We start from the raw sequence: 20,814 nt of genomic DNA on the forward strand, positions 1-20,814 counted from the left end.
TTCTCGGTGATGTACCCTTACATATGGACGTGTGAATTTTAACCATATCCTCAACAGTTATCACCATTCTTTAATTTTTAAGGCAAAGCTAACAGTGTAATTGACACTGATTTTCTTGCTTTCTTTCTCACAGATCATCAAACTATAAATAATACAGCCTTGAAAGGGAAAGGATAACAACTATCACACTAACAACTAAAGAGGAAAGATTCTGTTAATTCCCGTCAAAGTTTTACACAGAATAAATAACAAATATTCATTTGTTTCCTCCAATAAAATTTCTAGAGCAGTAAGATTAATTACACCAGAATTTCAAAATTTTGGAAAGCATTCTTTGATTGTTTTCTGCATACCTATACAGACTGGTGGGTTGGGCTGCCAGAAGTACCGATTTTCTACCTGAATGCAGGTTATTCTCTCATCTCCTTGCAACTCATATCCAGGGTCACACTGAAAAATCACAGTGTCTCCAGGTTCTCTTCCATCCCCATTTCTAGTTCCATTCATAGGGACACCAGGATCACGGCAGGCAGTAGCTACAGAGCCTATCAGAGAAGAGGAAAAAATAAAAATAAATAAAATAAAATAAAATTAAATTAAATTAAAATAAAATAAAATAAAATAAAATAAAATAGTCAGCTTTTCAATCCATGTTTGTCACATCACATTTTTCTAATCAGGTAGCTCTGCAAATTCAAATTTTTCCTACTGACTTCTAAAAATTTGAGAAATCATCCAAACATATGTGGACAACAGTATGCAGCTTTTATAAAACTATTTTTTTGCTATGTATTAATTATTTAAGGTGTCTAATGTTTATTTAATCTTTTTTTTTTGGACAGATTCTTTGAAACACTGAAATTTGTAAAAAGGAAAGTAGAAGACTTAGTAGCACCCTGGACACTCAGCACTACAAACTAAGAGGAATTTTTAATATAAATAACAGAAAGTAGACTAAGACCCTCAGATCATCCAAACAAGCTATGCTTACATACATCTTAAATTCTCCATAATACTTTACTTCTTAAATCTATGTACTGTGTAACACCTAGTTGCAAATTTGTAACTGAATCTCATTCATTTTATATTTATACCCTTGCACATGAAATATCTACTGTGCTAGGCTTTTGCGACACTATTAAAGAAATCACTTACACATAAGTATACATGGACATAGTCTGAGAAAAGATATTTATACCTGATACGGCAGTTTGCCCAGGCAGGGCGAGCAGGGAGGGCGGAGAGGGCAGAGTTCCCCCCCCCCCCCCCCCCCCCCCCCCCCCCATAAGAACAACACCTTTAATGGCTGTCAACCGCTAGCTAGGCTGCAATGGTCTACACCAGGCAGAGCGCTCTCTCTAGAAAGTCTGTAACCACCCAGACTGACCGCCTGCCCAACAATGCGGCAGTTCAGGTCTCTGGGTGCAGGGACTGTCTGAGCCTGTTGCTGCCATCTGAGGGAGGCAGAGGTACCATGTGTGTGAGGTGCGAGCAGGTGGATGACCTGGTCCGCCTGGTGGCAGAACTCAGGGAGGAGGTGAAGAGGTTGAGGGCTATCAGGGAGTGTGAGCGGGAGATAGACTGGTGGAGTGACTCCCTGCAGGGCCTGTAGGAGAGGTACTGGGGTGAGACACCCCAAATGGGGGTGGACCCCCTGCCCTGTCGCTGTCGGGCAGAGGGAGGGAACCTAGGAGTTAAGGAGGAATGGAGACAGGTCCCTGCTCGACCTCGCAGGCAACGCCTCCCCCTACCGGCCCCACCTTCCCAGGTGCCCTTACATAATAGATTTGAGGCCCTGGAGCTTGAGAGACTGGTGGGTGAGGATGAGGTAGAAAGTCTACCCAGGAGGATGCCTAGGGCGAGGAAGCCAACTCCATGCCTCAAGACTGCCTCCACCAAGAAAGACAGAAGGGTGATCATGGTAGGTGACTCCCTTCTCTGGGGGACAGAGGGCCCTATTTGTCAACCTGACCCTACCCGTAGGGAAGTCTGCTGCCTCTCTGGGGCCAGGGTCAGGGATGTTGCCAGAAAGCTTCCCAACCTGGTTCGCCCCTCTGACTACTACCCTCTTTTGATAGTCCAGGCTGGCAGTGATGATATTGAAGAGAGAAGCCTGAAGGCTATCAAACGGGACTTTAGGGGACTGGGACGGTTAGTGGATGGAGCGGGAGTACAGGTGGTGTTTTCGTCTATCCCTACAGTGGCAGGGAGGGGTACCAAGAGGACATGGAAAGCCCACCTGATTAACACATGGCTCAGAGGCTGGTGCCAACACAGAAATTTTGGGTTTTTTGACCATGGGGCGCTTTACTCGGCACCCGGCCTGATGGCCGCAGACGGGTCCCTATCTCTAAGGGGAAAACGGATCCTAGCCCAGGAGATGGCAGGGCTCGTTGAGAGGGCTTTAAACTAGAAAAGAAGGGGGATGGGGCTGAAATTAGGCTTGTTGGAGCTGGGCCAGGGGGAACAATGGCAAGGCCGGGGGAGAAGGAAATGGCCCAGCTGAAGTGCATCTACACTAATGCATGCATCATGGGTAACAGACAAGAGGAACTGGAAGCCGTCGTACAGTGGGAAGGCTATGACTTGGTTGCCATCACGGAAACGTGGTGGGACCACTCTCGTGACTGGAGTGTTGCAATGTCTGGCTATAGGCTCTTCAGAAGGGACAGGCAGCACAGAAGGGGTGGTGGTGTGGCTCTCTATATTAGAGAGTGTTTTGATGTTGTGGAACTTGAGGCTGGGAATGATAAGGTTGAGTCTCTATGGGTTAGGATCAGAGGGAAGGCCAACAAGGCAAGCATCCTGGTGGGGGTCTGTTATAGACCACCGAACCAGGATGAGGAGACGGATGAGGAGTTTTACAGGCAGCTGGCAGAAGCCACAAAATCGTCAGCGCTTGTTCTCGTGGGGGACTTCAACTTCCCAGACATATCCTGGAAGCACAACACAGCCCAGAGAAAGCAGTCCAGGAGGTTTCTGGAGGGCGTGGAAGATAGCTTCCTGACGCAGCTGGTTAAAGAGCCTACCAGGGGAGGTGCCCCGCTAGACCTTCTGTTCACAAAGTGACGGACTGGTGGGAGATGTGGTGGTCAAGAGCTGTCTTGGGCAGAGTGACCACGAAATGGTAGAGTTCTCTATTCTTGGCGAAGTCAGGAAGGGGACCAGTAAAACTGCTGTCTTGGACTTCCGGAGGGCTGACTTTGAGCTGTTCAGGACACTGGTTGGCAGAGTCCCTTGGGAGGAGGTTCTGAAGGGCAAAGGAGTCCAGGAAGGCTGGGCACTCTTCAAGAAGGAAATCTTAATGGCTCAGGAGCGGTCTGTCCCCACGTGCCCAAAGACGAGCCGGCGCGGAACTAGACTGGCCTGGCTGAGCAGAGAGTTGTGGCTCGAGCTTAGGAGAAAAAGGACGGTTTATAATCTTTGGAAAAGAGGGCGGGCTACTCAAGAGGACTATCAGGATGTTGCAAGGCTATGCAGGGACAAAATTAGAAAGGCCAAAGCTCATCTGGAGTTCAATCTGGCTACTGCTGCTAAAGATAAAAAATGTTTTTACAAATACATCAACACAAAAAGGAGGACTAAGGAGAATCTCCATCCTTTACTGGATGTGGGGGGAAACTTAGTTACAAAAGATGAGGAAAAGGGTGAGGTGCTCAATGCCTTCTTTGCCTCAGTCTTTAGCGGCAAGACCAGTTGTTCTCTGGATACCTGGTACCCTGAGCTGGTGGAAGGGGATGGGGAACAGGATGTGGCCCTCGCTATCCACGAGGAAATGGTTGGTGACCTGCTACTGCACTTGGATGTACGCAAGTCGATGGGGCCGGATGGGATCCACCCGAGGGTACTGAGCGAACTGGTGGAGGAGCTGGCCAAGCCGCTTTCCATCATTTATCGGTAGTCCTGGCTATCAGGGGAAGTCCCAGTCGACTAGCGGCTAGCAAACGTGATGCCCGTCTACAAGAAGGGCTGGAGGGTAGACCTGGGGAACTATAGGCCTGTTAGCTTGACATCAGTGTCAGGGAAGCTCATGGAGCAGATTATCTTGAATGTCATCACGCAGCACTTGCAGGGCAACCAGGCGATCAGGCCCAGTCAGCATGGGTTTATGAAAGGTAGGTCCTGCTTGACGAACCTGATCTCCTTCTATGACCAAGTGATGCGCTTGGTGGATGAGGGGAAGGCTGTGGATGTGGTCTACCTTGACTTCAGTAAGGCTTTTGACACCGTTTCCCACAACATTCTCCTCAAGAAACTGGCTGCTCGTGGCTTGGACTGGTGTACGCTTTGTTCGGTTAAAAACTGGCTGGATGGCTGGGCCCAAAGAGTTGTGGTGAATGGAGACAAATCCAGTTGGAGGTCGGTTACTAGTGGAGTCCCCCAGGGCTCAGTGCTGGGGACAGTCCTCTTCAATATCTTTATCGATGACCTGGATGAGGGGATCGAGTGCACCCTCAGTAAGTTTTCAGAGGACAACAAGTTAGGTGCGTGTGTCGATCTGCTCGAGGGAAGGAAGGCTCTGCAGGAGGATCTGGATAGGCTGGACCGATGGGCTGAGGCCAACTGTATGAAGTTCAACAAGGCCAAGTGCCGGGTCCTGCATCTGGGGCGCAACAACCCCAAGCAGAGCTACAGGCTGGGAGATGAGTGGTTGGAAGGCTGCCTGGCAGAGAAGGACCTGGGAATACTGGTTTATGGGCAGCTGAATATGAGCCAGCAGTGTGCTCAGGTGGCCAAGAAGGCCAACAGCATCCTGGCTTGTATAAGAAGCAGTGTGGCCAGCAGGTCTAGGGAGGTGATTGTCCCCCTGTACTCAGCTCTGGTGAGGCCGCACCTCGAGTACTGTGTTCAGTTTTGGGCCCCTCGCTACAAGAAGGACATGGGGGTGCTCGAGAGAGAGTCCAGAGAAGGGCAACGAAGCTGGTGAGGGGGTATGGAGAACAAATCTTATGAGGAGCGGCTGAGGGAGCTGGGGTTGTTTAGCCTGGAGAAGAGGAGGCTCAGGGGAGACCTCATTGCTCTCTATAGGTTCCTTAAAGGAGGTTGTAGTGAGGTGGGGGTTGGTCTATTCTCCCATGTGCCTGGTGACAGAACGAGGGGGAATGGGCTCAAGTTGTGCCAGGGGAGGTTTAGGTTGGATATTAGGAAGAACTTCTTTACTGAAAGGGTTGTTAGGCATTGGAATGGACTGCCCAGGGAGGTGGTTGAGTTGCCATCCCTGGAGGTATTTAAAAGACGTTTAGATGTAGAGCTTAGTGATATGGTTTAGTGGAGGTCCTGTTAGTGTTAGGACAGAGGTTGGACTGGGTGATTTTGGAGGTCTCTTCCAACCTAGACGATTCTGTGATTCTGATACATAAATACAGATTATTCCTGTGGCCCACACAGAATCACAATGAGAAGTTATTTATAGATTTATAGACATTCTCCCAAGTTTTAACATATTACGATCAACATATTATTTAATGTTATGCAACTAAATATGAAAGTTTAAGTGAAAAGTAAGCACATTGATGTTTTTTTAAAGTAAATATTTCCTACTTACATTATAGAACTGCAACATGCTACATGCACTATGAATAAATAACAAATGTCGGGGTGGCATGTGGAAGCAAACCCACTGACCTCAGCAATCTCCATAACATAAACACAAGGTAGCAGGACTAGGAATCAGTTCTGATACCCTCTTTCTGAGGAGCTAATATGAGCAGACAGCATTATGTTCTTCTGAAATGTGGGGGGTTTATACATTTACCATATTCCTGAAGAAGATATGTTGGTCTAAATTTATTACTTCCCTTAAAGAAAAAAAATAAATCTATACTCAAAAATAGATACATAAAATGTTATGGGCTTTCTTGTGGTGTTGCTTTCCATTTAAGAAGTCCTGAGTAAATAAAATAAAATAAAATAAAATAAAATAAAATAAAATAAAATAATAAAATCTACTCTAAACAGAAATTAAGGAAAAATTTCCTCCATATTTCTCAAAGATTAAATAAACATTTATTTGAAATGCTAACTGGTGATAACAAATTAAAGATTTATTTTTATTTTTTTATTTTTTTTATTATAATCATGACACTTTTTAAAAGTTTTGCCTCAGACACAACGACCAGGTGTGGTGGTTTTACCTTGCTAGGCAGCTGAACTCCACCACAACCACTCTCTAACTCCCCCTCCTCAGAAGAGAAGGGGAAGAAGAAAAGGAAAGAAACAACTCATAGGTTGAGATAAGGATAATTTAATTAAAGGAAAAATAATTATTAAGGAAAAATTATTATTAAATAATTTAACTAAAGGGAAAAGGGAAAGTGGAAAAGGAAAAATAAAATAAATAAATAAACAACAACAAAAAAAGCAAAGCAAAAAAAAAAAGCAAAAAAAAAAAAGCAAAAAAAAAAAAAGCAAAAAAAGCATGTGGAACATGTGGAAGTGCAGAGGAAATAAATTACTCTCTACTTCCCACAAACGAGCAATACTTGACCATGTCCTTGAAGAAGGGCCTCAACACATGGTAGGCATGGTTTGGGAGGACAGACATTTTCACAACGAGAGCCCACCCCTCCCCTCTTCTTCCTTTTCCCACCTTTTATTGCTGAGTGTGACACCACATGGTATGGAATATCCCTTTGGTTGGTTTAGGTCAGCTGTCCCGGTGATGTTCCTTCCTCACCCCTTGCCCACCCCCAGCCTATTGGCGCTAGGGATGTTAGAGGGAGTCCTGATGCAGTGCCAGCACTGCTCAGCAGTAGACACAGCCCTGGTGTGATACCAGTGCTGTTCTAGCTACAAGTGCAGAGCACAGCACTGTATGGGCTGCTGCAGGAAAAGTTAACTCCATCCCAGCCAGACCAAATACACCAGGACTCCTGTTTATATCTTTAAATGAGCTACTGATTTCTAATTTAAAGTATATTAGTAAAATATGGAGTTACTAGATTTCACTGTGTTATACTAGTAGATCTTGCAAATGCAGCATGCAACAGAATAAGATACTGGAGCTAAATCACAATATCACTTCAATATTGTTCAACACCTTCGCTAACTGCATGGACAATGGGACAGACTGATCTCTTGCCAAGTTTCCAGACACTAGCAGATCAGTTGATATGCAGGGCTGCTATGCAGAGAGACCTCAGCTAGTTGGAGAAATGGCCTGAAAGAAACTTCGTAAAATATTGTGTTTGGGATTTTTGGTGATAACACACTGTTGTTTTTAGTTGTTGCAGAGCTGTGCTTATTACACGAAGCCAAAGACTTTCCATCTTCTCATGCTGCCTTGCCAGCGAGGACACTGGGGGTGCACCAGGAGCTGGGAGGGGACACAGCCAGGACATCTGGCCCAGACTGGCCAAAGGTATGCCCCATGCCATCATGCTCAGCAATGAAAGATGGGGAAAGAAGGAGGAAACGGGTGTGGAGAGGAAGTTTGGAGTGATGGCATTTGTCTCCCCAAGAAACCATTATGTGTGATGAGCCCTACTTTCCTGGGAGTGGCTGGACGCCTTCCTGCCAATGGGTAGTAGCGAATGAATCCCTCGTTTTGTTGTGCTTGCATGTGCAGCTTCTGCTTGAGCTAGAAAACCATCCCTGTCTCACCCCATGAGTTCTCAAACTCCTACCTTTCTGATTCTCTCCCTCATCCCACCTGGGGAGAGGGAGTGAGTGGCTGTGTGGTCCTCAGTTGCCTGCTGGGGTTAAACTACAGCATGTTATGTCCAACCCTGGAGATATTCAAGGCCCTAAGCAGTATGATCTATTTGACTCTGCTGTGATCACGCAGTTGGACTAGAGGTCTCCAGAGGTCCTTTAAAACACTGAGAATTCATATTAAATACAGAGACTTCATTTAAAAATAAAAAAGACTGCTTTAAAACTGATTTCTGCATTACAGCATTAGAATGCAAAAGACAGATGCTCTGCATGCGCAGCAGAAGCAGATAAATTGCTATTAAGTCTGGATTTTAGGCTTTTAAATACTCCATCTCTAAAAATCAAATTCTCATTTTTCAGAGTTTGTTAGGTAATTTGCAAGGCTTTATTAATGGTATCAATTCTAATTGAGGGATTTATGAAGTAATTTGACAGACAAGGTGAGCTCTTATTTTAGAATCAACCGTTAATGTCATACACAGATTCTCAATAGGTTGCATAGAATAAGTTAATATATTTTCAATGCAAAAGAAAAAAAAAAAAGTGAGAGAGAAAGAACCCAGCATGACATTAAATATCATAGGATTCATGAAGCTACTTATTCATTTTTACTTTCTCATAAATAATTAGTCTTAATTTGTCTAAAATCTGTGGAAAATATTACTCACTTTCTCTGTTAAAGTCATTCTTTAAAGAGTCCATTTAAGAAAGAGAGGAAAAAATCTCCATATTTCATTACATGATTTGTGATTTACATATTCATATAATTGTATGACATTATGTTCAATATTATCTGCAGGATAATAATGACAGTGAAGACTTCTTAGTGCAACTATATTGTTGAGTTACAAAGCTACTAACTTGAATAGTTAGAATAACTGTCTCAGTCTGGGAATGTGAGTGGGCAAAATTGGATAAAATCCATGGATAGGTATTAACATTGGACAAGTCTAGTAAAGATAAAGTTTTGACACATCTCTCGCTGTTCTAAATGTTTACTTTATCTCTATATAAAGTCATCTAGATGTTTTTCTTAAGAGCAAGCACTCCAATCAGTTTTAAATATGGCACATCCATTTCAAAATATATACACCTATACATAGCATTTCTACAAATATAAGTCACAGATCTGGATACAAAATTTCAGCTGTCATTTTGATTCGATAATATACAAAGTCATGATAGTAGCAGAGGTTTATATTTTTTAGTAGAAGTAACTCAAGATTATAAAAATCCTAAAAAGGACATTTTCATCTACAGTTGTTTAAGTCATTAAAGTTCCTTCCCTTTAAATCACTTTAAAAAAGAATATAGTAGGAAAAGGTATCCAAAAACCTTTCCACACTTTTGCAGTGAGATTGAAGTGTAAATTAATTATTTTCTTAGGGTATTTCTGACAACCACATATGTTTCTTTGTGAGAGTATGTTTAAATTCAAGTTACTTCATTAGTAGTGGGATTCATTTAACTTCATTTTGGCCATGCAACAATGAAGTGTCTTGTTTTTCAGATTCCCTATACAGACACTATAACAAGGGAGAAACATCTATTTCTGTCGCAGACATTTAAATTCTAATGCGACAGAACGGAAGGGAATATAAGGTCAATCTTTTTCCACTCAGAGAAAAATCCTATATGAATGGTTTATATTAGAAATCTAACCTTTACCCCAAGAGTATATTTGTTATAATGTTTTACTTTGATCCACATTACATCATATATTTGCCTTAAAAGCAGATGGAAGTGATGTGGGGTTTTTTTTTTTTTTTGGTGGTTTTGTTTGTTTGTTTCAAAACAAATCAAATTGTCAGAAGAAAAATTTTCAAATACAGAAATATCTTTTTGGGTAGACAAAGGTAAAAAATTGTGCTACAAGAAAAAAACAGAAAAGGAAAATCTCAGTACTGTATATAGTTATAACACCACCACATTTCTTGAGAGCTAACATATACTAACATTCGATTCAAACGGAATTTCTTAATTCCATCTTTCTGTAATATCTGCTCTAGTCTTTAGTTTCTATTTCATGTGCCTGACTCTAGCCCATCATTGCTACTGTTTAAAACTGTGATTTGTTCATTAGTTTGATTGAGAGAGGGTCTGTATTATCAGTCTTGATAGGTTATTTTCTGTATCGTATTCTCTACTCTCTCTTTGCCTCTTCATTCTGCTTTTTTATTAATTAATTAATTATTTTTCATAATCTTTCTTCAGCTTATTTTTATCTCTTTTGAAGTGTATTAACTCCTTTACTTTTGAAATAGATATTCCAGTAGAAGAGCTGATCTCCACCCCCATTAGATGTTCAATCACTACCATCATCATTTCTCATGAATATTTGTCGAGTAAGCAGGAACAATGAAGTCCTGTATAACTCTGCTATCATACCTGCAATGCAGTCTTGAAAGCTTTCTGCAAAATAAATGGAACCAGCTATCACAATTTCATTATTATTCATATGTAGGATCTAAAGTACTTTGTGACATATGAAATAGATAGCTAATTTAAGAAAATAATAGATTGATTTTTCATTTTGTCATTGTAGAATTGTCATTGTTATCATTGTAAACTCAGCATGACAAAAAATCTCTTAATGTCACATCGTCTTGAATACCTCATGAGGTATGATTTGTAAATGTAACAGATTAAAGTGCAATAAAGTACATCTTAGCTGGGAAAAATACATACTTCAAAAGCTCTCTATTACCTAGTACACAGCACAACAGGTGCAAGAACAACAGGGTTTAGCATAAACTTGTGTGGGGTCACTTGAGAGCCTTGTTTCCTAATAAAAATACAGAAATGTTCAAAAAAAATTTATTCTATTTTTAGACAGTTGGAATAATTACACTGTAATTAAGTCAATAGATCAAGTGCTAGATTAAGAGCTCAAAGAGATAGTTCCTGATCAAGAACTCCAGATTCATGGTGGGGTTGAATGAAACTTGATGCTCAGTAGATTACTGATTAGGGGACACATTAGACATACAGAGTTTGTATATCTACATGGTCGGGATGGCAAAAGTGTTTCAACAATAGCATTTTATATTTCAGAACTGAGTGTGTTTTGGAATCCTCTGATAGAGCTGCAGAAGCCATTAAAACAACATTCAGTTGTATCCAGAAAGACTTCCAAACACAGATCTGTCTACAGATTTTGTTGATGTGGAGTATAAAAGCATTTTGATACATCTGTTTATTAATAAGGCACCAATGTACATTTAAACGATAAAATAAAGTATTATAAATTGATCATTCCTGCTGCAGAAAAGATCAAATTAATGCCAAGGACCAAAGGTTTCTGATAATTCATGAGCCCAAACAGTTTGATATGTGACTAATGTCCCAACATGACAGCTCTATACTATATGCAGGAATACTGTGAAACACAGCAGCAAAAGAGTGATAAGGCAGTAACAGATTCCACTGATGCTGGGATCAATATAATAAACCTCTGGATTTCTTACAGTGATTTCTAAATTTAGTCTTATAATGCATGCCAAGTCTAATAGCAGTAAAGAGTCTGAATACCAACCCTGAGACAAAATTACTTCTTCATTTTGATTAATCTGCAAATGTCTTCCGGACAGAAAAGAAAGGGTAAATTTTGTTTATTTGATTATTAATTAATTTTTTTATTACTCCAGAGCACAAGATCAGGGCAGAATCTGTAAGTTTTCTAAGTTTCTAGCTTTTCTGAACCCACAGCATGTCAAAAAAACCCCAAAAACTTATTTAAATCAACATATTCCTCTAAACTGCTATTACCTTAAATAAGGCTTCCTATAACTGTTGGCATTTCAGATGTGCCTCTGCCTGCACCAACCCTGACAGACTGCACCTTCAAAATTCAAGCTGTCCCAGACTCCATGTAATACCTTTACCCATATAGACACTGCAGTCTCCCTGCATCTCTAATACTGTCTGTTTCAGAATCAGGTCACCTTGATATTTTCTATCTCAAAACCAACCTGCTATACAACTTTTCCTGAAAAAGAAAGAATAAAATGGGCACTGTGTTTTCACTCAGTCTTCTACCAACAGAAACACCGATAAGTTTTTGTCTATTTTAAGCTTTAGTATCTGCTAGATCTATGAGAGATTTAGGAGAACAGCCAATATAATTCTTAAGTAAATTCTAGCCATAGAGTCAGTTTGTTGATTTTGCATGACTTTGTAGATTCTATGTTTGTCAGTTATTATTTGAAGATTAAAATGAAAAGTGTTAAAAATAAAGCATTGAGTCAGAATTTCATCAGGAACCATCCCCAACAAAAGGAGTACAACATTTTGCCCAGTCAGGGTTATTAAGGTTGCCCAGGCAAGTTCTCTGTTTGCTTAACTCTTAGCTACATCGTAGGCACTTAACTTGAGGTTTCATTCCTCTCAGTGTCCTGAAAGTAATTAAATTAGGAAGTGTAAGATAGGTGGAGAGGTTTTTTTTTTTTTTTTTTTTTTTTAATATGAGGGAAACAAATAAACAAACAGAAGTTAGGGCACGCAATTAGTAAATTGAGGCAGACCATAGTTCATATCTCTTGTCCAACTTGAAGAAGAAGATAGAATACATACCTATACATCTTATCACATAGAAATTTCTGAGTAGTTAAGTCAATAACTTAAAGAATGCAATATATGTCTTAGTTTCAGCTTCTGTTTCAAATAATTTTCAAGTATTATAAATAAAAGTGCTTAGAAAGAAAATTGCCATATCATCAGTATAAACTCCTGTTGCAGATCTTCCAAGAAGATCTGGAATCAGATGGAATTCTGAAATGAATTTCTGGAAGAAAAGAAGGTCAATGTTGAATGTCTAGAGCTGGGACAGAGGATTGTCTTGTTTCTCTTGTTGCTGTATGGATTGTGAGAGATGATAGAGCAACATGTGCTGTGAAAAGCACTGTCAATAGCAGACTCCAGGTGACATGCTCCAAACCTTCTTAGAGCAGCAGCAGCAACCAGATTGACAATCTAAGGTGTTGTCATAGCCAACAGGTCATTCCACTGTCCAAAACCACAAGTACTTATCTTGCAGGCAGCTGGGGCAGCTGATCCAACAGATCTTTATAACCCTCATTGAACTTTTCTGAGTCTTATTTTCCTCTAATGTTAAGCATTGACCAAATGCATCCTAGTACCAAGCTCACTAACACACACCAGGACAGGAAATGGATTGAAGAGGAGGTGTGTACTGGAGCAGGAAGGGTAACACTCCTGCGCAGTAGCCCTCCCTGATGTCACAGGGACTCCAACTTGTGTGGAGTTAAAAAAAATAAAAAATAAAAATAAAAAAAAACAGGCATGCAACACAAAGTTTGAAGGTCTTGATGACACATCAACTGTCATAATTTTCTGTACTTTGACTGTTGTCGAAAGGTTAAGTCAAGAATTGTTCTGTGTTGAAAACCATGTTCGATGAGTTACAGATTTCTTATGCATTTGTGAACCTGTCTAGTCCTTCAACAGGGATTTCACCACCTGTCCCAAGGCTCACAGAAACAGACAAGCAACAACTTGTATTGAGCATGGAAAAGTGCATGCAGGAAACTTCTGCAAAGTCCTTTACAAGGTACAACCCCAATTTCTCAAAGTAAAACAAAGGAACATTTCCATTTTGGTATTATCATCTCGATAATAAATAACCAGTAAGGTTTTTGTGTGGTACTGTTCTCCTAAACCTCTGTTGCATTATTCAAGGACACATGCACAGATTTATACATCCATATCCACACATAAATCAAAAACATTTTTTTCTGTGAAAGCGTCACCAGCAAAAAAGCATTAGACCTGACCCTGACTAGCAATCTTTTGATGACAATTACTACCAAAAACTACAGAAAGCAAAGCCATGCCTGGTAATCTCCACAACATACTATTCTCTAAGTATATATTTGACAAGTGGGAAATCCAAGTGGGAAATGGTAGGGATTTGGGGGAAAGGCCTTTACCCTCTGAAAACGACTACCAAATCCTGCAGTGTAATCACGAATATGTCTGGTTTGCAGTCCAGCCAGGAAAAAAGCTTCCCACAGCACAGGGAAGAAGGGTCTGTACAGGATCCAAGCTGCCCACAGTTCAAGGGGTTCATCCAGGAGACAAGCTGCCCACAGCTGTGTGTCCATCCAGAAGCCAGTGCAGGGCTGAGGGATCTACCCAGGTACAAAGTCACCTACAGAAAATGTCCAAGGGGTCCATCCAGGTGACTGGAGACCAGCAAAGCACTGCTTAGGAGCCTTGTGCTGAACTTAAAGGGGCACATGGGCCCATAGGTGAGGGTGTGAATCTGGTCAGGGCCTGCAAGGCCTACTTAGTGTACTCAGGATCCTGATATAGGGAATTCGCTGCTCTTGGAAAGACTGAAATAATTACTTAAATTTCTCTCTGCACAGAGTTGACTTCAAGGACTTTATTCTTAGCTATCAGAGACAGATATACTTAGCTATAGTTTATTTTAATTTCATTTAACATGTAGGAGAGTTAGTAGTCACCTTGGGGAGGGAGGGGAGAAGGGGAGTGGAGAGAGGAGGAGGAAGTGGGGAGAGAAAAAAAAATAAATAAATAAATATGGCCAGTGCCTTGAAAAAAAAAGAAAAATCAAAAAAAGATAATGCTGTCTGGTTTGTGTTTGCATCTCATGCCACATAATCATAATTTTTAGTTATACCCTTATCCATATTCGATGTATTTTGGAGTTTATTAACAATTTCACTCCGTAAATAGTCTATTCAGTGTAGGTTCACCTGTTCCCTGTACAGAATTTTCATGACCAAACAACAGATGGAATTTTGAAAGAAATTTCAAAGTCTTGGTTGCCAGAGATGCCAAGTCTAACGTTATTATATAGTCATCACATTCTTTTTATTTTGTATTGTATATAATTCTTTATGATATCTGGAAATTTTATACTTCTGTGTTTCAACAGCAGTGGTTTGTATGACTGGTAATGACAAGTTTTAGAGTGCATTTCTCACAACTCAAGTTGGAAAACACAGACTACTTGGCTAACTGCATACTAAAATATTAATTCATTGATATTTTATTCAGAATTTGAATCCAGATTATTTTGATTGAAAATCAGTAGAATGTATAACAGTATTTAGTGGCAATTGTTAACTGAACCTATTTTAAAAATATCTTTTACATTGTAATCTGGTATAGTCTGATGAATTTTTGTGCGGGGAAGTGTGGAGGTAAAGTTCTCTTCTGAGGGACTTTTTCCGATTTTACTGTCAGATACATTTTATATCTTAGCATATGTAGGTTTAATCATATAATCTAACTTGATTGACTTTTTTGTTGTCGATTTACTTCAGATGTTTTTAACAAAATGGATTGCGATGACTAAACTACTACATAGTTTTTATTATGACTTCTTGGGCAACCTTAAGAGCTACTTTTTCCCAGTTCATAAGCAGACATCTTTTTCCACAAAATTGAAGTCTTCAGTTCTGAATATCTATTATCTCTTAAGCACTTGCTTATAGCTCTGGCACTGAGTATGAAATCCAGCCCCAAATAAATTAACATATATTTTCAGATAATTTCTGGAAAACAACATAAAATAGACACTGTGACAGTACATGATCATGCTGGTAATGCATTACAGCTGGGGAGGAAGTTTTATTTATTTACTTATTTATTTATTAAACCTTAATTTCATTCAGATTTTTTTTTTTAATTACTAAATTATTATTTATTTAATTTTCCTCTTTTGGAACTATAGAGTTCTTTAAGCTTTTTGTACTGGACCTATCCCTATTTCAGATGGCACATTTCTTTGTCTATACATGAAAGCAGGGAGAAAGAAATAGCTTTTCGGAAAAAAAAACAATCATTAGGATCTTGGATCACACACAAGGGCTACTCGTGCATTGAAAATCCTAATGATGATGATCCTGATGATGCAGATTTTAATACCATTTCTACTGAAAAGATCACTAAGAGGACCTGAATGAAAATACATTTGTTTAAGTAGATTCTATACAGAATACTCACAACCTGTTCTGCTAAGGATGCAGTTGTGCAGTATTGAACAGCACTGCTAGTTTGCCTTGATTTTGCATGCTGGGTGAATTGGAATCCTCTGAAGAGAGGAGGTATTGCTCCCATTTTTTTTTTTTTTATTTTTTTCCCTGTCTTTAACAATTGTCACAGTTTGTATACATTTGTATATTTGCATTGCAGCCTTACCATTTCAAATCCCTAAAAATGTTCTGGGAGTTCTTAAACACAGGGCAAAATTTGGAACTCCTGACAAATGGTTAAGTAAGAAGGTGTTTAATCTGTTTGAAGCATTCATTCTTTGTTGATCTGTTGCGTCTTCAGTTCTTTTGTACTATAATTGAATAGTTTGGCATTGATACAGAACTGACCTTAGTATTGATAATATTCTGACCTTACACATAAGCTGTTACTCTAATCTTTGTTAAGACTATCAAAATTTATGAGTTCGGAAAGCATTATACTATTGGTCACTTGCAAAAAGTTACAGAACTTTTGTCAGAAAACAGCTTCTGTTTCATGATACACATTACACCTTCCCAAAGCACAATGGGAATACAGAGAAAAATGAGGATCCAATTGTTATTTTCATTTTCTTTTGCGTTTTTTAATTGCCTTTATGAAAGTGAAACTACACCTGAGACTGCACATCTGAATATGTCCAGTCAATAACTGAAGTTCTATTTGATAAATACTTTTTTCACAATCATATATAGAAGACTGAAGGATGAACATTGTTTCAGTCAAATCTCTTTGCTAGATCTGTCCTTTATGTGTGTGGGATGCAAAAACCCATATATTCAATTTGAAAAATTACAGCTTGAGAAAGAAGCTCTGGATTCCAGTAGTGAAAGATTTCTAGGTTAGTTACAGAACATGAAAAAATATCAGTGATCAAGTGTAAATCTAGTTTGATATGCCTTCAAGGAATTTCACTTACATAAGTTTATTGTGGCCATTCTCCCAAAATATCACTTCTTTCTAGATACATTTTTGTGATGTATTCGTTACATTACAAAGTAGCATATAGAACTTCCAAAATATCTTTCTTTCCTATGGTATAGATTACCTAGTATAAAAAATAACTTCAATAACACTCATTAACTGAAAATGTGAGATGCATAAGTGACAGGAGGCCAAGACCTTGGAAAAACAGATGATACGTCCAAAAATAACTTCACTCTTATATTTGTGCATTATACCATAATCTAAGTGTAGAAAAAAAGTAACAGTCCTGAAGTCCTAACCTGTACCTACAGAAAAAATCCCATCATGTATGTGTGTTTATGTATGTAAGCGTGTACCTATGTACATCTATAAAGGGTGGCTCACAAATTACACAGTGGAAACTACTGATACTGAAAATGAAGAGCAGTGGAAAATCCACCCCCAATTTGCATTAACGCAATACCAGAGTTTGTCACAGGAAACAGAGCACAGAATGCCTATGGCATCTAATGTATTTACCATGGGGTAATCATTTTTGCAGTCACATGACAAAATGTCAAATCTGTTCTGTTTTATTCTGTTTTGTACCAAATATAAATAAGATATAATAAATATAACAGTATTCTCCAAAATAACTGTTGGACAATACTACAAAAGTAGGTTGATTCTGTCCTATAAGTAAAATATAAAAGATATTCCACTACAGCAGGATGAACTTTATATGTATCTAAAGATACAAATGTCACACCTAAATGTTTCCACCAAAGTAATTCCTGTATACCTCAGCTGATGAATTTGCCAGTCACACAGCAGTTTGACTGTAGTTCTCTGTAAGAGTGCCAAAAAAGACTGCTGAATAATCGATGTAGTGTATGAATTCACAGGCTCTTTTTCAGGGTGAAATCTCCACACGGAAAATGGTTAGGGAGATGTTTCTTTGCACAAAGAAAACAAAAAGTACTAAGTCCTGCTCTTATGCTATTTTGCTCACATATTTGTAGTAAAGGAAATGCAGGGAAGAGAATGCTTAATTGAGATTTTACTCTTTATCCAGTCAATTAAGAAACATAATTATAGTGCCAAAGGTGCATGAAGAGACAAACTATTGCTTCTGCCTCCTTTTCCTCGCGTTCTCTGATTTTCTTCTGTGACTAAAAACTTACAGTTGCATATGTGGATACAGATCAAATTGTAACACTCTACTAGTGATGTCACAGTGATCTGTTAGAAAGAAAACTGTTACATGAAAAATAGCTGAACTCAAAGATGTTTGACTACATTTTTACTGACTAATATAAAATGGAAAATAAAATCCATGCTATTAACTAAATTTTCAAGGTATTTTATCTGAAATCATTTTGAAGAATTGTACAAACTATTAAGTTTATATATAAACTATAAGTCTAGAAAATACTATTATAGAACATTTGACTGTTTTGTGTATTATTTGGATCAAAAGTCATCTTCAAATAATTTAATGAAAGATAGTGGATTAACCAAAGAGAAAAAGATTGGTAAGGAAGTTAAAGAAAACCTTTTAGAAATATAAAAGTAGTTTCATTTATAACATTATGATTCCATATAAAGATACTTCGCACTTCGAATTTTATTTTGCCTTTTATCTATAAACCACTGTAATGCATCAAAACTGTTGAATAGGTTTAAGTCAAGGATGTTCAATCTTCAGTGTAAATAAAATAAGCTGCTTTTATAGTTACATGACCAAATAGACTATTTATTTATTCATAATTTCAAAATTACTTACAATTAGCCTGTTTCTTTCAATAATTCCTTTCCACTTTCTGCTATTCATACAGTAGCTTCAGGTCTCTCTAGCTACAAGCTATTACTAGGGCATTTACATGGAATCAGTAACTCACAGTATTTGCCTGAATAAAAGACAAATATCCTATATGTACTAAGTGATAATAGCTACTGAACAGTTAATATCATTTACAGACCTGTGACATTTTTGCCATTGAAATTCCATAAATGGTTATTCCTTTTAGTATTGTTAGCTATTTTGAAGGAAGGCAGTTGCTGATGGAGGGAAACAGATCTACTTAACAGCTTTAACAGCTTCTTTCTGATAAGCCTGTCAATGCTATTAAAACAAACAACAAGAAAAAAAAAAAAAAACAGGAAAAAAAAAAGTTGTAGGAAAAGAGTCATCCTCAAATTTTACATTTTACATCATTAAATATAAAGGCCTCCTCTCCTGGTTGAAAGAAATCAGCAAACAAGGAAGCATTAAGACATGAAAAGTTGTTCTGCTATGGAGTAGACACAAGAAGAATAAATCCTATTTCCTGACTTCATAAAAAGTGAAAGAGTTATGTTAGGGAGTGATCTGTTACTGGAAAACTGGAGAAAATAAAATAAAAGAAATAAAATAAAAAATAAAATATGATGCTCAGTGTCAAAAAATCTTCCTAAATGACTGTGGTGAATGCGTCTTTCTTTGAACCAAAATTAAAAAGTGAATGAAGAAACATTTACGAAACTGCATGGCTATAAAAAGGCACTAGACATAATTTCAGAAAACTGACTTGTGACTGTTTAAGCTTCTAGCCATTGCAAGTAATCAAAGTAAGCAATATGATTCATTATAATTCTAGACTGGAAACTATTATTGTCAAATTTAAGCCATCCAGGTTAGTATCTGATGCAAGTTATCTATGCTTTTTTCCGTCATCCACATGAACCAGCACTGTGGCCAGGTGGCCAAGGCCATTATCATCCTGGCTTGTATCAGAAACAGAGTGGCCAGCAGGACTAGGGAAGTGATCGTCCCTCTGTAATCGTCACTGGTGAGACTCCACCTTGAGTAGCATGTTCAGTTTTCAGTCCCTCCTTACAAGAAAGGTATTTAGTTGCTGGAATATGTTCAGAGAAAAGCAACAAAGCTGGTGAAGGAACTAGAAAACAAGGCATATGAGGAGTGTCTGAGGGTACTGGGGTTGTTTAGTCTCGAGTAAAGAAGGCTAAAGGTAGACCTCATTACACTCTACAAACTATCTGAAAGGAGGTTGTAGAGAGCACAGTGTCAGTCTCTTTTCTCAGGTGACAAGTGATAGGACAAGAACATCCTCAAACTGCACCAGAAGAGGTGTAGATTAGCTATGAGGAAGAATTTATTCACAGGAAGGCTGGCTAGGCATTGGAACTACCCTCTCTTCCCCTAAATTTTACAAAATTATTAACTTTGATGCCTTGTAAAGGACTGTGTTGGACAGGTCTGGATAGAGACAATTCTAATAGCACCAGCTGTAATTACAAGATACTACTTAAATTATAATTATATTTATACTGTTTGTATAATCTATCATCTTCTCTAGGCTTGTCCCCCTCCCCCATTTTATTTGGTGAAGAATGTTCTCAGATGTTAATTGCTACCAGATAGAAATATTTTTTTTTCTGTATTTTTTGGGTGAATTAGAAAGAAGAAATATGTTATATTACAATATCAATGGTGAATATTTTCAGTTATTAAATGAATTATAGATGCTGAATTGTGTAGGAACAGTTGATAAAAAAATAAATATAAAATTTTAAGAAAAGATGAACTCAAAATCTCTTTCTACAAAGTGAATTAGCAATTAAGGAAATAATATAAACAGTCAAGCAGTCAGGGTCTTCAAAGGGTTTGAATTCCTTCGAAAGAAATGCTACTAAACTACAACAGATATTGTAAAAGCACCAATAATCCAGTTAAATACTCATACTCTCTTCCACAAAATGGCAAGAGGAAAGTAAAAGCACATACCTCCCCTGTGTGAGCTTTCTGTTTTTTAATTACACTGCAGCTAAAGTACGCAGACACCATCTGTTTCACTCAGACAACATTATAGATTCAAAGAAAGTACATGGAAGATTAAAACAAAATGACGTAGAATTTCTTTTTCCTCCCTCTCCTCAAATATAATTCTTTCCTGGTTAGTAAAATAGTATGGCCAGAGGCCTGTGCAGGCATTCAGAGGGACCTGGACAGTCTGGAGGGTTGGGCCGAGAAGAACCTCATGAATTTCAACAAGGGCAAGTGCACCTGGGGAGGTCCTGCACCTAGGGAAGAATAACCGCATGCACTGGTACAGGCTAGGGGGTGACCTGCTGGAGTGCAGCTCTGCAGAAAGGGGCCTAGGGGTTGTTGTGAACAACAAATTAACCATGAGCTAGCAGTGTGGCCTTGTGGACAAGAAAGCCAATGGC

The 20,814-nt window shown here is 38.8% G+C and overlaps 1 protein-coding gene across 4 annotated transcripts in view; it reads right to left on the minus strand.

The window, feature by feature from the left end:
- The window catches only part of CSMD3 (CUB and Sushi multiple domains 3), a 712,079-nt gene that overhangs the window by 216,716 nt on the left and 474,549 nt on the right, over positions 1-20,814 (minus strand). For all 4 annotated transcript variants that reach the window (XM_066990669.1, XM_066990670.1, XM_066990673.1 and 1 more), the window contains one exon: positions 354-545. In XM_066990669.1, the coding sequence (XP_066846770.1) occupies positions 354-545 (192 nt within the window). The remainder of the gene's footprint in view (positions 1-353; positions 546-20,814) is intronic.

Source organism: Anser cygnoides, chromosome 2 (genome assembly GCF_040182565.1).
Source record: "Anser cygnoides isolate HZ-2024a breed goose chromosome 2, Taihu_goose_T2T_genome, whole genome shotgun sequence".
NCBI lineage: Eukaryota > Metazoa > Chordata > Aves > Anseriformes > Anatidae > Anser > Anser cygnoides.